At 40.7% G+C, this 13,475-nt stretch overlaps 1 protein-coding gene across 1 annotated transcript in view; it reads right to left on the reverse strand.

Moving 5' to 3' along the window:
• Positions 1-4,511: 4,511 nt before the first annotated feature.
• The window catches only part of LOC111874020 (OCIA domain-containing protein 1), an 18,026-nt gene continuing 9,062 nt past the window's right edge, over positions 4,512-13,475 (reverse strand). The window contains exons 5-6 of the mRNA XM_023869135.2: positions 5,893-6,010; positions 4,512-4,815 (exon numbers count right to left, since the gene is read on the reverse strand). Of these exons, the coding sequence (XP_023724903.1) occupies positions 4,686-4,815; positions 5,893-6,010 (248 nt within the window). The 3' untranslated portion in view covers positions 4,512-4,685. The remainder of the gene's footprint in view (positions 4,816-5,892; positions 6,011-13,475) is intronic.

Raw genomic sequence — 13,475 nt, forward strand, 5'->3', positions numbered from 1 at the left:
GTGGTCAGTGCTGGTTGAGATTTGAACTGAAAACTTTTAGGATGCAATTAAAACGCTTTGTAGCTTTGTTCAACTTGCTCAGAAGGATAATACAGTGCGCCCACAAAGTCCCGTCGGGGTTTTGAAAAATTGTGGCGCCCAAACAAATTGCGGTTTGCGGCAGATCATAGTGAAACTCCGGAAGTTTTTCACTGACCTCAGTAGACCTCGATGTGGGCTCCCTTGGTAGCACAGAGAACGTCCAGACGATATTCGAGCTCTTGCCATGTTCTGTGGAGCATGTCCGCTGGAACAGCCGAGATCACGTTCCTGATACAGGTCTTCAGGTCATCAAGCCCGCTAACTGGTGTTCGGAACACACTGCTCTTGACACTGACAATATCCTCTGGACGTTCTCCGTGCTACCAAGGGAGCCTAGGGCCCCACCATAGCTCAAACGGTTAGTCGCTGGCTTCCCACCGCGGCGGCCTGGGTTCGATCCCGGGTCTGGTCAAGTGGGATTTCTGGTGGACAAAGTGGCACTGGGGCGGATTTTCTTCGAGTACTTCGGTTTCCCCTGTCAATATTCATTCCACCAATTGCTCCACAATCACCCTCACCTATCAACTGGGGCTGGTACAATAGGCCAGAAGTGGCCGCAGTACAAGGGCTTAGTCCCACCCCACTAACATTTAAAAAAAAAAAAAAGGAGCCTACATCGAGGTCTACTGAGGTCAGTGAAAAACTTGCAGAGTTTCACTATGATCTGCCGCAAACCGCATGTGGCTAGCTCAATTTGTTTGCGGGTCATAATTTTTCAAAACCCCGACGGGACTTTGTGGACACACTGTATTAGAGTTGAAATACGGTCTGAATGCTCAAGGATAGAGAGGGGCCAGTGGGGGAGGGCTCTTGTAAACACTATCTGAATCTTCCGAGTTTTATAAAAGGACCAGCTGAGAGACTGTTAGTTTCCCAACAGCAGCTGTGCTCAGTGGAATTATATTTTCATCAATTAGTAGAATACTCGAAGACCTGGGACAGATCAGTCGGTATAGTGACGGGCTTGACGGCCGGGGTTCGATTCGCTACTCTACAGCGTCCAGAATGGTTCTGGGGCCCACCCAGCCTCATATACAATGGGTAACGGGGGGGGGGGGTTTTTTCCCGTAGAAAAAAAGCTGTGGGCGCGAGAGGCTGACTACGCACTTCCATCTAGTGCCGAGATCAAGAATGTTGGAGCTATAATTCCACTCCCAGTATGCCTTCATAGCGTGATACTTAATTAAGTGCAGGGACAGCTTCGCCTCTTTTTTAACATAGTGGATTGTTGAAGCTTAAAAAGCCTGTTCCATTAGTTCTTCCTGGAATGAGGTCTGTTTCTTTAGCGAGTGGAATTATATATATTGCGCTGCTAATTTTCAGTAGTACTGTATACCGGGATATTACGCCGTGTAGTACGGTAGAATTTCACGTACGATTCAGAGAAATATTCCGGCTTCATCTTTAGAATTTAAGTCAAGGAAATTTCCAGCAGCACGCAGGCAATGGAGTCAGCATATCTGCTCACAAACGCCGGCGAACTTATACTGGACTACACGGCGTTACCACCCAGTAGCCACCCAGTACCATAGCCACAGTTGTGAGGCTATCAGGCCAAACACAGAGTTCACTTCGGCCAAATATTTCGGGTAGATGACTGGAGGGAAATTGTAACAGATTGAGGAAGTCATGGAAGCATCGATCGGGCGGGTATATATCAGAGAGGATGTTACATAAGGACTAAAATTAGTGGTCATGAGTCTCAATGGCCTTGTCGCCAGGACGAACTGATTGGCGGTAAATCGCCAGTCGTAAAGTTATTGTGATTCTGACTCTAACTCAGTGTAAAGTGTTAAGGTGACGATGGTGATAATGATAATAAGAGCATGGCGATGGTGATGATACGATGCCATTTGCGCGGCAAGTTGATGCCGCAACCACCGACCCCTGTTCTGTTACATATGTCTGTGTATGTATAAAAGCTATTTCGATTCAGATAACGTGCGCCTTGCATGGTACATGTCACTCCACCTGACAGCCATCACCCTGACTTACATGCTGCCAGCTTCTCTCCTCTAGCAGGACACTCCATTAGTCATGGAGCATGCGCCATGTGAAGATTCGAGAATGGGCCTTCTGTTTCAAACTGGAGAGCTCAGACTCGCATTAATTTCCGCGTATAGTAAGATGGCCCCAGAGTACGGATCGGTTAATTGTAAGTAGGCGTGAGCGGTATGAGGTCCTACATTAATTTATATGTACTGCCTCATGGCCGTGGCGAACTATAGTCCGGTAGAAGGTTACCGACGTTTCGGCGGAACATATTGCCTCCATCTTCAAGGTCGAAAATACGCTAAACAGTAAACAGATGAAAAGAAAACAGCAAGCAGAGCACTGCGCTATGACAACAGAGACAAATCCAGACTTTTATGTATAAGTAAAATGGCCATTTATATTTCAACAAGACCTATTAAGAAGCAAATTAAATGTAAATGTATCAATTTTTTAACAGAGCACCCTGCTATGAGAAAATGATGAGGGAGTGAAGGTATCTTAACTTCGGCACTAGATTGAGGTGCGTGGTCAGTGTCACGTCCTGGCATCGAAACCCGATTCCTCTGTTATTCACACCGTGGCGTAGTTGCCACAGACACCAAATGACTTATCCCCGCTTCAAGCGACAAGCCCCTTGAGCATCACGAGACAGTAATTTTGTTAATCATTATGTAATATCCTCTCTGACAAGAGAACGGGTCTGTAGTTTACAATTGCTGCTGGTCCTCGCCAGCATAATCATTCTCGGGTCAGAGTCCCACGGGAAGCATGACCATATTTTACTGTTTCAGATTCTAGACTGGCCTAACCTGGAGGGCCAGGCCCCCATATTTATAGACCCCAGGAACAGGGTGGCCCGGATATAAACCCAGGAAATGGGTTATTGAAAATTCCTAGGAATATATCTACATTTATACCAAGATATTATACATAATAGAAAAAAGTGTACACTTAGGGGTGCTGCTATCTAAAGGATTTATTCAGCAAAGGTCAATGCCATAACACTCATTCAGGAATACCTACCATTCTTTGAATTACTTGACACTATTCAAAACTATTTTCTACTTCAGGATTTGCCAAAGCAGGTGTGGATCACACCTGGTGTTGGTGCAGGTTCCAATGGTGCTGATGGTGCTGGTTGTGTTGGTGGTCATGGTGGTTTGCACTGGTGGTGATCTTGGTGGCTGTAGGCACGTTGTTTTTGGTGGTTATGGGACACTGATATTTACAGTGGAATTTTCGAACATATATTATGCTAGGTGAAGTGTACCGACCTTGTCACTTGTAGAATAAATTACCCTTTTAAGAGCAATATATATTATCTCTTTCTTATCAACAATGTTGGAACTATACAGTGAAACAACTGTATCTCAGAAACAGTTCTGAAAAGGACACATGTACATTTACACTTAGAAGTACCATTACTATGAGCCCCCAGCAAATTGACCTTTCCTCCAGGGACATATCTGTGTAATGCAGTACATGGTGGCAGTTTTCCTTTCACACATTCATACTCATTTCAGGTGCCTCTTATCTAAAAATACCTGAAATTACAGTTCTTTTGTGAAATAAGAAAGTACAGTAAACCCTCACTATTCCTGTTAAAATTAATCCGGATATAGAGTAATCCAGATCAATATATGAAAAATGTCATATATAATTGAGTATATACTTTAAAGACACATGGCATGTAGGAAGGCAGACGTACGCGCGCACAAACTCTCTCCCCCTCCCTTCCTCTCCCCCCCATTTTGAGATACTATATATTTTGATCTCACAGATACTGGAATTGCAAAGCAGCAGTGAAAAATGGCAAAATCAGCCAGACAGAACTTCACTGAACTTAACAAAGTAGCAATGTAAGCAAGTCTCAGATGAAGAGTGATTTATATGTGTGTGAGAGAGATGGGGAGAAAATACTAGAGGGTGTGCTGATGTGTACAGTACAGACAGTGTAAATTAAGATTTTCTGCATTCAGCAAACATTTCTTCTAATTTGCTTCCATGTGAATAAGCAAACCTTCTTATGTGTGTCTTCTGAGTTTGGAAAGAGTAAACGTGTAAGGTGACAGTTACAAAAATACTTCATGATGAATATGTCAGCATCTTGAAAATAATAATAATAATAAAAAAAGCATTGTCAAGGATATGATTATGGGTATGGTACATAATCCCTTCCATGGTGTAAACAATATACACTGAACTTTTCTGCCTTGATTGGATCCATCACAACAAATTTATCAACTCTTGACAGGTCACATATCAGCATGCAGTTTTAAAATAATTAAAAAAGAAAAAGAGCTTACATTTATATAACATATCATGCCATAGAAATGATTAATAATTGGGATAAAAAGAAGTCCTTTTAAGAAAATATTCATCATGGAATGGATTAACGCTATTTGTCGGTTTCAAAAAATAATATTTTTGACCAGTAACAACGATGCACAGCATGTGGTTTTATATTTATATGAACCCGGTTTCTATGCACTTTAGTATACATACTACTGACAAGAAATTTGAGAATAATTCCTAATGCAAATACAGTCTTATTCTTGCAGCCACACCCCACATTATATCTCTGTTTCACTAGTCATCTGCCACAAGCACTATTTCTCCCACACGTCACCATATTGATTCTTTTCTCGATTCCAAGCTGGCGGAGGACTTGGAGGCACATCTGGGTGAGGTCCTCTTGGTCGGATTACAGCAGGAACATCTTCAGAACTTGTGACACCTCTGTAACAATGCCACATCACATTTTTAGGGTATACAATTTTGTTTTTATGCTTGAATTTATGTCACTGCATTTTTAGGGAGATGAGATAGCTGAGTCGGTACAGCAGCAGGCTATGGGCTGGATGGCCCTGGCAAGGGAAGAGATTTTTCTCTCTTCCACAGCGTCCACACCGCTTCTGAGGCCCATCCAGCCTTCTATCCGATGTGTACCAGGGGTTCTTTCACTCTGGGTAAAGCAAGTGGGGGGTGAAGCTGACCACTCACCTCCACCTAGTGCTGAAGTCAAGACTGGTGGAGCCATACCTCCACTCTCCAATATGTCTTCATGGCATGGTGCTTAATGAATTAAGCATAGGGACAGCTTTACCATTTTTACCATTGTATTTTTATCATATAACAGTTCTAATAAAAATCTAAATATAACACCATTATCAATGGCATATGTACAATATTTTAAAACACAGAGAGGCTGTCCAGCCTAGAAAACCAAGATTAACAGCTGTTGGGATCTGTTGTGGTGACCATGTGACACCCTCTATCTGCAAAAGTTAGCAATAACTTTGTAGACAAATGGCGGTCACTCAGTCGGTATAGTTCACTTGCCGACTAAAGCCACAGAGTTTGTTTTCTTAGAGGGGCTATAAAGCTATTTAGGTTCCTGCTGTCACCCTACACCCTGATACGGACCTGCAACAGTGTGTAGAACTGCACTTTTCATGACTGTACAGGAATATTTTATAGCTTACTGTAGGTGTAGAGAGGCTGTAAAGGTATTTGGGTTCCTGCTATCACTGTACAGCCTGATAGGGACCTGCAACTGTGCACAGAACTCCACTTTTCATAACTGTACAGAAACATTTTATAGCTTACTGTAGGTGTAGTGAGGCTAAAAACCTATTTAAGTTCCTGCTGTCACAGTACAAACTGACTGACAAAGAGATGTTGGGTTGCAATATTTTATGTATTAGTTTAGGTTGTCATGGTATCACAAAGTGTGAAAACTGCTGCTTTAAGGCATTCATTTGGTTTCATGTGCATTGTGTAGAATGGTCATGGTTTTAGACAGTGATACTATACCTGAACTGCTTGGTTTTCTTCTGCTCATACTCTTCTCTGTTCTTCCTACGCAGCTCCTCATATGTTGCTGACCATGGCTGAGTTCCTGCTGGCAGGCCTTCTTCCTCAGACAAAGGAGCTGTAAGATATAACAACCTTCAATATTATAATCTTCTAGGATTTGATGCCATGTAGTCTGGCAGACAGCTATGAATACTGAAGATGGAGGCAGTTGGTTCCCCCAAAACAGTGGTACCTATGTAACAGACTACCCAGTGTCAGATTCCAGAAGACTATAATCTTAATATTCAATTGTATGGGAACCTGAAACAATGTTAAGCAGGTCCCTTGTCACCACGGCATGGCACATCCTCAAGTTGTGGATGGAGGAGATGGCCTCTACATAAGGAGGGTAACTGCAAATATATTGAATAAGCAGTCACAGACAGGCAACAAAGAATGGTCCTTCAGTCTAGGAGTTTGGCATGGAGCTAACAGCTTGTTACAAGATATTACACGGGGCACTTAACTTTGATAGATTCTTAGAAACAACCTAAGAAAAAAATGGACATGAGATTTGGCACAAGGAATACAGAAATTGGATAGGGGGTATGGACTTGATTCATCTGGCTTAGTACAGAGACCAGTGGAAGGCTTTTGTGAATGTGGTAATGAACTTTTGGGTTCCATAAGATGCTGGAAATTTCTTGAGTGGTTAAGCAACTGCTGGCTTCTCACAAAGGACTTGACTACATGGAGTTAGTAAGAAACTAAAATCTAGGTTCACATTCCTCAGACTAAGTTTGTGGCGAGGGAATCTCGCACTTGTTACTGTTAATAATAAATGCTCTTCATTATGTAATTCTCCTGGTGTTCACACCATGTGCATGTGGACACCGTTGCTAAAATTTCACAAGTACATGCTGCCTTCATCTTCAGGGCTGAAGACAGAAGTAGTACGTACCTCTGAAATGTAGCCAACACTGCCCACATGGACATGCTGTAAACACCTAAGATCTGAATTAATATTAACATTTAACCAACATAAAAACCTAAAATCAGTAATGTGCATAATGCATCAACTATGGGGAAAAGGGCAGGCCACTATCAGTTAGTAGACTGTTACGTCATGACTCGAAAGTGACCAGATTCTACATAGGGCAGTCAAAAAGTTCCCAGAATTCCCCTGCAGATGGAGAACGAGCGATATGATAGTGCACACACTGTTGTGGTGGGGAGCTCAGCATGTCTGCTCGGAGGCACAACAGGTCTGGACAGGTTTCAGTGTGCAATGTCATTACTGTTCCGTTTGAATTAGACATGAGTGTTGGTCATTCGGCACAATATCGCAGTTTGAACAGCGTGTGAACATCAAGTGCACGTGCACACTGGGAAAATCTGCTTCAGAGACACAATCAGCCCTGCAGCAAGTTTACAATGATACTGCACTAAAGAAATTTGCAGTTTTCGACAGGTTTTCCCAGTTTAAGAATGGGCAGGAAACGTTAGAGGATGACCAGCACAGCGGGGGACCTTCGACATCCAGAACCGAAGAAATGATTGGAAAAGTGCGACAACTGATTCGATGTGATCGAAGAATGACCATCGCGGAGTTGGAGTGGTATCTTTCACAGATCCATTCATGTCATTTTGTCTGATAATCTGAAGATGAGATGTTTGTTCTGAGGAAGATGACCACGGATCAGATGGAATGTTGCATGATGGTCGCTGGCGATCTGTTTGAAAAAAGTATGCAGGACCCGACGTTTCTCAAAAACATCGTCACTGGTGATGAGTCATTGGTGTTCGCCTACAACCTGGAGACAAAGATGCAGTCATCAAAGTGGCACACAGTGTCGTCTCCCCGGCCAAAGAAGTCACGCCTCATCAGATCCAAAGACAAAGTGATGCTCATTGCATTCTTTGACATCGACAGTTTGGTGCACCATGAGTTTGTACTGCCTGGACAGACTGTTATTGGCCATTTCTACGTGCAAGTTTTGCAGAGGTTGCACGATGCGGTTCAGAGGAAGCGGCGCGACAAGTGGCAGGGACAGTGGTTTCTGAATCACGATAATGCACCGAGCCACACATCACTTGTTGTGCAGCAATTCCTCGCCGAGAAAAACATTCCTGTCATCACTCAACCACCGTACTCTCCAGATCTCGCTCTGAATGACTTTTGGCTGTTCCCTACTCTGAAAATGGGGATCAAGGGGCCACGTTTCGCAACCATGGAGGACATCAAATTGAATGTGATGGCTGAGCTCCAGAAGATTCCAAAAGAAGCCTTCCACCACCGCTTCCAACAATGGCAGTATCGATGGAGCAAGTGTGTGTGCACACAAGGGTCCTACTCCTACCATTAGAGTGCTATACCACCATTCCGGGAACTTTCTAACTGCCCCTCGTATGCCTGTTTTCAACATACTTTCAATATTCATATACCAGTGGGAAATACAATCATAATTGCACAGGACTTTTTTTCTATAAGGTTACCCACACAAAGAATGATGTAACATGGTTTGTACAATGGACTGACATCACTGCCCTTCATTCCATGGTTCTTCGTTCTCTCAAACTTATATGAACTGAGGGTATTATACAAACAACGAAATAAGCACATATGAGAAAGATTAATAGGTACATTAAGGCAGTGGTAACACACTATACTTATATTCAGGATGTGCTTGGTTTGAATCTCAGCCAGGACATGCTCTATGCTGAGGTTTCCATGGTTTCCTCAGTCCCTCAAGGAAAATGCTGGGACAGTACCTCAATTAAGATGTGACCACTTTCTTTCAAATTCCTGCCAATTCATTATTCACAAGCACTCAACAGTCTGAGACCACCTCTGTGGTCTAGTGGTTCAATTCCCGGCGCTACCAGATTTTCTGAGAAGTAGTGGATCTGGAACAGGATCCACTCAGCCTCACGATGTTAATTGAGGAGCTATTTCAAGGAAATAGCAGCTCCAGTCTAGAAAAAACCGAAATTAACAGCCATGTGGATTTGTTGTGCTGACCACACAACACCCTCTATCTGCTAAAGTTGGCACTAACTTTGCTGACAAGTGGCGGTCGCTCAGTCAGTATAGTTTGCTTGCGGACTCAAGCCACAGAGTTTAGTTTTTTAATTCAACAGTCTGAGATACTTACATCGTTGTAAAATAGAGAAAAACACTTACAGATAGAAAGTGACAGACAAACACACACACAAAAGTTCAGTACTTCCAAACTAAATAAGCATGAAGGAGTTATAAGACAACTGGACTGATTATAATCAAGGAATGAATGATTAAGGGTTTAAAAGTTGATCTTGCAGCTGGATTTTGAATTAGGGAATTTAAATGGTAAGGGTGTTATTACTGAAGAAATGTATACTTCTCCAGAACCCGAACTGCTAAAATACTGTAACGTAAAAGGTAAAGCTATCCCTGTAACAGGCTGTGGAGGTCCATAGGGTTCAGGGACATCAAGGCTCCCACACATTCTAGACAATAGACTACAGATGGCAGTAAGGTTGTCAGCCTTACACACTGGCCACCTTCACATCCGGGAAGATTCCTGGTACTCATTTCTGTTAGAGACTACTGACCCAAGGGACATAGTGCAGCTGAAATTCAGTGACCTCATTGGGATAAAAATTATTTCAAACATTATAAATTGCTGAAGTCTGCAGAGTTAATTTCATACTATCATAAAAATCACTGTTTTCAAGGATGTTTATAGATTTGTGAAATGAAACAAAATATTTTGCATATAAATCCAAATATAGTAAATTTCCCTTGTTATCTGGTGTGTATAGGGAACTAAGTGTGACTGTTACAGGAGTCTGCCAGTTGCATGAGACAAACTGTTACAGAAACCCAATACAAAGTCAACAAACAGCATGTTTTCACTTTGGTTCACACATGGGAGTCTACCCATGTGACAGATTGTACTGATGGATGAAAGAATTCTGATTAATATACTGTAATATGATCACAAATTCAACTAGCCTCTACTGTAATGTCACCCATATGAGGAAGGATGATTGCCAGCACTGCTAGTGGTGACTGGGAGAACTACTGCCTTGCAGGTAAACATGAACATAGTAAAGTGTTTTTTTTTTACGAAGTGATATATTTTCTTTTAAATGTTTGCTGGTTGGATAAGAATTCTGGTTGCTCAGATACCAGATAACCAGCAGTTTACTGCACATAGCACTTATATTTGTGACAACATGTCTCTGGTAGAAATTCTCACACTGATATTCTACCTATCTTGTGCATTACTAGCACGACTAACATGTTTGTTACAGCATATACCAACCCAGTAAACACTACTGAATCTTTTAATAAATATTTTTTATCTCTAGCAAATACAATTATTACTAATGTATCAAGTAATTTTAATAATTGTAATCCCACTGATAATGTAAAAACTTTCAATGATTATTTATCTGCTACCCTTAATGTAACTTTCTGTATCATCAGATATAGCCCGGTCTCTACTAGTGAAATTTTAAATGTTATTGATAAATTGAAAATGACAAATTCTTATAGTTATGATGAAATTCCTGTAAAAATTCTGAAAAACAGTATTCACTACATTGTTTCACCATTAACCTATATAATAAATAGGTCACTAACCACTGGCATATTTCCAGATCGCCTAAAATTTGCCAAAATGAAACCCATATACAAAAAGGGTTACAAGAACATCATTAGTAACTATAGACCTATATCCCTCTTGACTTCCTTCTCAAAGATATTTGAGGTGATACATAATAGACTTTATAAACATCTGGCCATTAATAATATACTGGTCAAGAAGCAATTTGGATTTAGGACTAATGTTTCTACTACTAATGCCACTTGTTTGATCAGATATTGATGGCTTTGAATGGGGGATATAATGTGGGAGGAATATTCTGCGATCTCGAAAAAGCCTTTGACTATGTAAACCATAAGATTTTGTTATCCAAACTGGAACTTTATGGTATCTCAGGATTAGTGCTCAAACTAACAGCATCATACCTACAAGGAAGATTTCAAAGAATAAGGCTGTAATCTAAATATTACAATCTGAATACTTGCTCTGATTGGGGTAATATCTCTCATGGAGTTCCCCAAGGTTCCATCTCGGGCCCTTTACTTTTTCTGATCTATATTAATGATCTCCCTTTGGTTTTAAACAGGATCTCTACCCCTATCCTTTTTGTAACAAGTTAAATAAAGTCTTCAAAACTTTAAATATATGGTTCAATATCAATTTATTATCCTTGAATTTCTCTAAAACAGAGTATATTATATTTGCAGCAAAAATGTTTTATGAACAAAACAGCTGTATAACAATTGCACATGGTAATAAGGAGATATCTGATTCATGTTACACAAAGTTCCTAGGTATCAGTACTACCAACACATTGTTCTGAAAGAAACATATTGATCAACTTTTACCGAGACTTAGCATGGCTTGTTATGTAATTAGAACTGTCAAGCCTTACATTAATTTGGAAACTTTGTTGATGGTCTACTATGCTTATTTTCATTCCATCATGCATTAGGTCATCATATTTTGGGGAAATTCCTCATATGCTATTAACATGTTCCACATGCAGAAGAGGGCACTCAGAATAATGATGGGTATCGGTAGTAGAGATTCATAACTTTGGGTATTCTCCCTCTTCAGTCCAACTGTATCTATTCTTTACTGTCTTTTGTGGTTAACAACATGGATTCAAATAAATTTGTATCTGATATACACAACTGAAATACAAGACAGGGTTATAATTTTAATCTTTATCAACCTCAGCCCATCGGTCACTATATCTCAATGGAGCTTATTATATGGGTATCAGGGTGTTTAATAATCTTCCTGTTTTCATAAAGCAATTATATAACAATCTTAGAGATTTTAAACTGTCTTTGAAAACATTCTTATGCAATCATTCATTTTATACTTAAGATGAATATTTTGATTTTAGATGTGGCAAGAATAATGATGCTAGTCACTTGTAATGACTGGCTGCCAAATGTTGCTGTTATGTTGTGTAATGTTTTGATTATGTATGTTTTTTATTGCTCCTCCTGTATGACTGTTTCCACATCCTCAATTGTTTCGATCTATGGAATGAAATAAAGAACTATGAACTATGAACTATGTTCCTTCCTACACTGTGTGCAACTCTGATGTTTATATTTGTATGGTAAATACAAAGACATGGATTTGGGCTGAGTCATACTACATAATTCAAATGCGTACATATGATTTTTTAGTTTTCTCCAGGCTAAGCTAAGGTACACCATATGAGGCCAATCATGCAGCAGGACAATCACCAGTATGTCATGCATCAAGGTAGGAAATATGACTGGCTTGTGAATGGGTTGGACTGAAGATGAGTTCCTTTGCACATACCAGGGAATTACATTTTCTGAGTAATAATGTGGATCTTCTCCTCTTGTTCACGGTATACAAAGATTAGGCAGATCAGTGGTGGTCCATATCCACTGCCATTCCCTCTCAACTACACACTTCAGAACACTTTCACATCTGTCACTTTCTGACTGCAAATTAACCTAGCAGATCATTCTCTGATACTTCTGAATGGTGGTGTATATCCCATGACATAACACCCATCCAGCCAGCTTATAAAAAAAAAACATATTTCACGCTAGCTTAATAAAGCATTAGTTGCATTGTGTGTCTGAAATTGTTCATGAGTGAAGTTCTACCCTCACCCCACTTCCCCATCTATAGACAGGCAGGCATTTATTTATTTTGAAGAATTCATCTTCTGGGATATAATGCCCTGTGTGTAGTCCTTGGAAGTTATATCCCAGATGATAGTACTCTTCATAACTAGGCTGTGAGAACCTCAAATCCTACTGTTTATTTATTTTGATCTTCATCTGACTCATTCACAAGGGACGCTATGCTACAAGCTGGAAGCTATCAGTTTCAATTCCAAATGAGATCAATGGATTTTTACAATTAACCTAATCCTTCCAGCTGCACTATGGCTCTAGGGTCAACTCAGCCTCTAACAGAAATGAGTACCAGGAATCTTCCTGGTGGTAAAGGGTGACAACCTCACTGCCATCTTTGAGCTGACTGTCTAGAACATCTCACAACCCTATGGGCCTCCACTGCCTGTTGCAGGGAGCAGGATTTTATTAACGCTCCTAAAGAAGTGAACATATATAAGTTAGGCACCAGAAGAGTTCAAGAAACATAATCTTCCTTTGTCTTACACATTCTCAACATATTTTCTCTCAGAATGGGACAAGTTTCAACCTACAAAATAACAGCTTTTATTATATATGGAAATTGAGATTCCCATAGCAGTGAATATTACGATTAGTCTTCTTGGGCATGATGCCATGTAATTCTGTAGAGAGGTACCAACATCTTGGAGCGATCTATGGGCAATGCCAGGATTATTTCAGGGCAGGAAGCCAGAAATGTCACTTACAAAGTCCAGCATATGACTGTTTTTACTGATCACCATATGGTACCAAGGATAGAATACATTTTTTATCATCATTAATTTTTAGTCTCTGGTAGACTTCCTTAATCCCCCCCCCCCCAAAAGAAAGGCCTCTAGTGGAGAGAGAGCAG

Source organism: Cryptotermes secundus, unplaced genomic scaffold (genome assembly GCF_002891405.2).
Source record: "Cryptotermes secundus unplaced genomic scaffold, Csec_1.0 scaffold1230, whole genome shotgun sequence".
NCBI classification, from domain to species: domain Eukaryota; kingdom Metazoa; phylum Arthropoda; class Insecta; order Blattodea; family Kalotermitidae; genus Cryptotermes; species Cryptotermes secundus.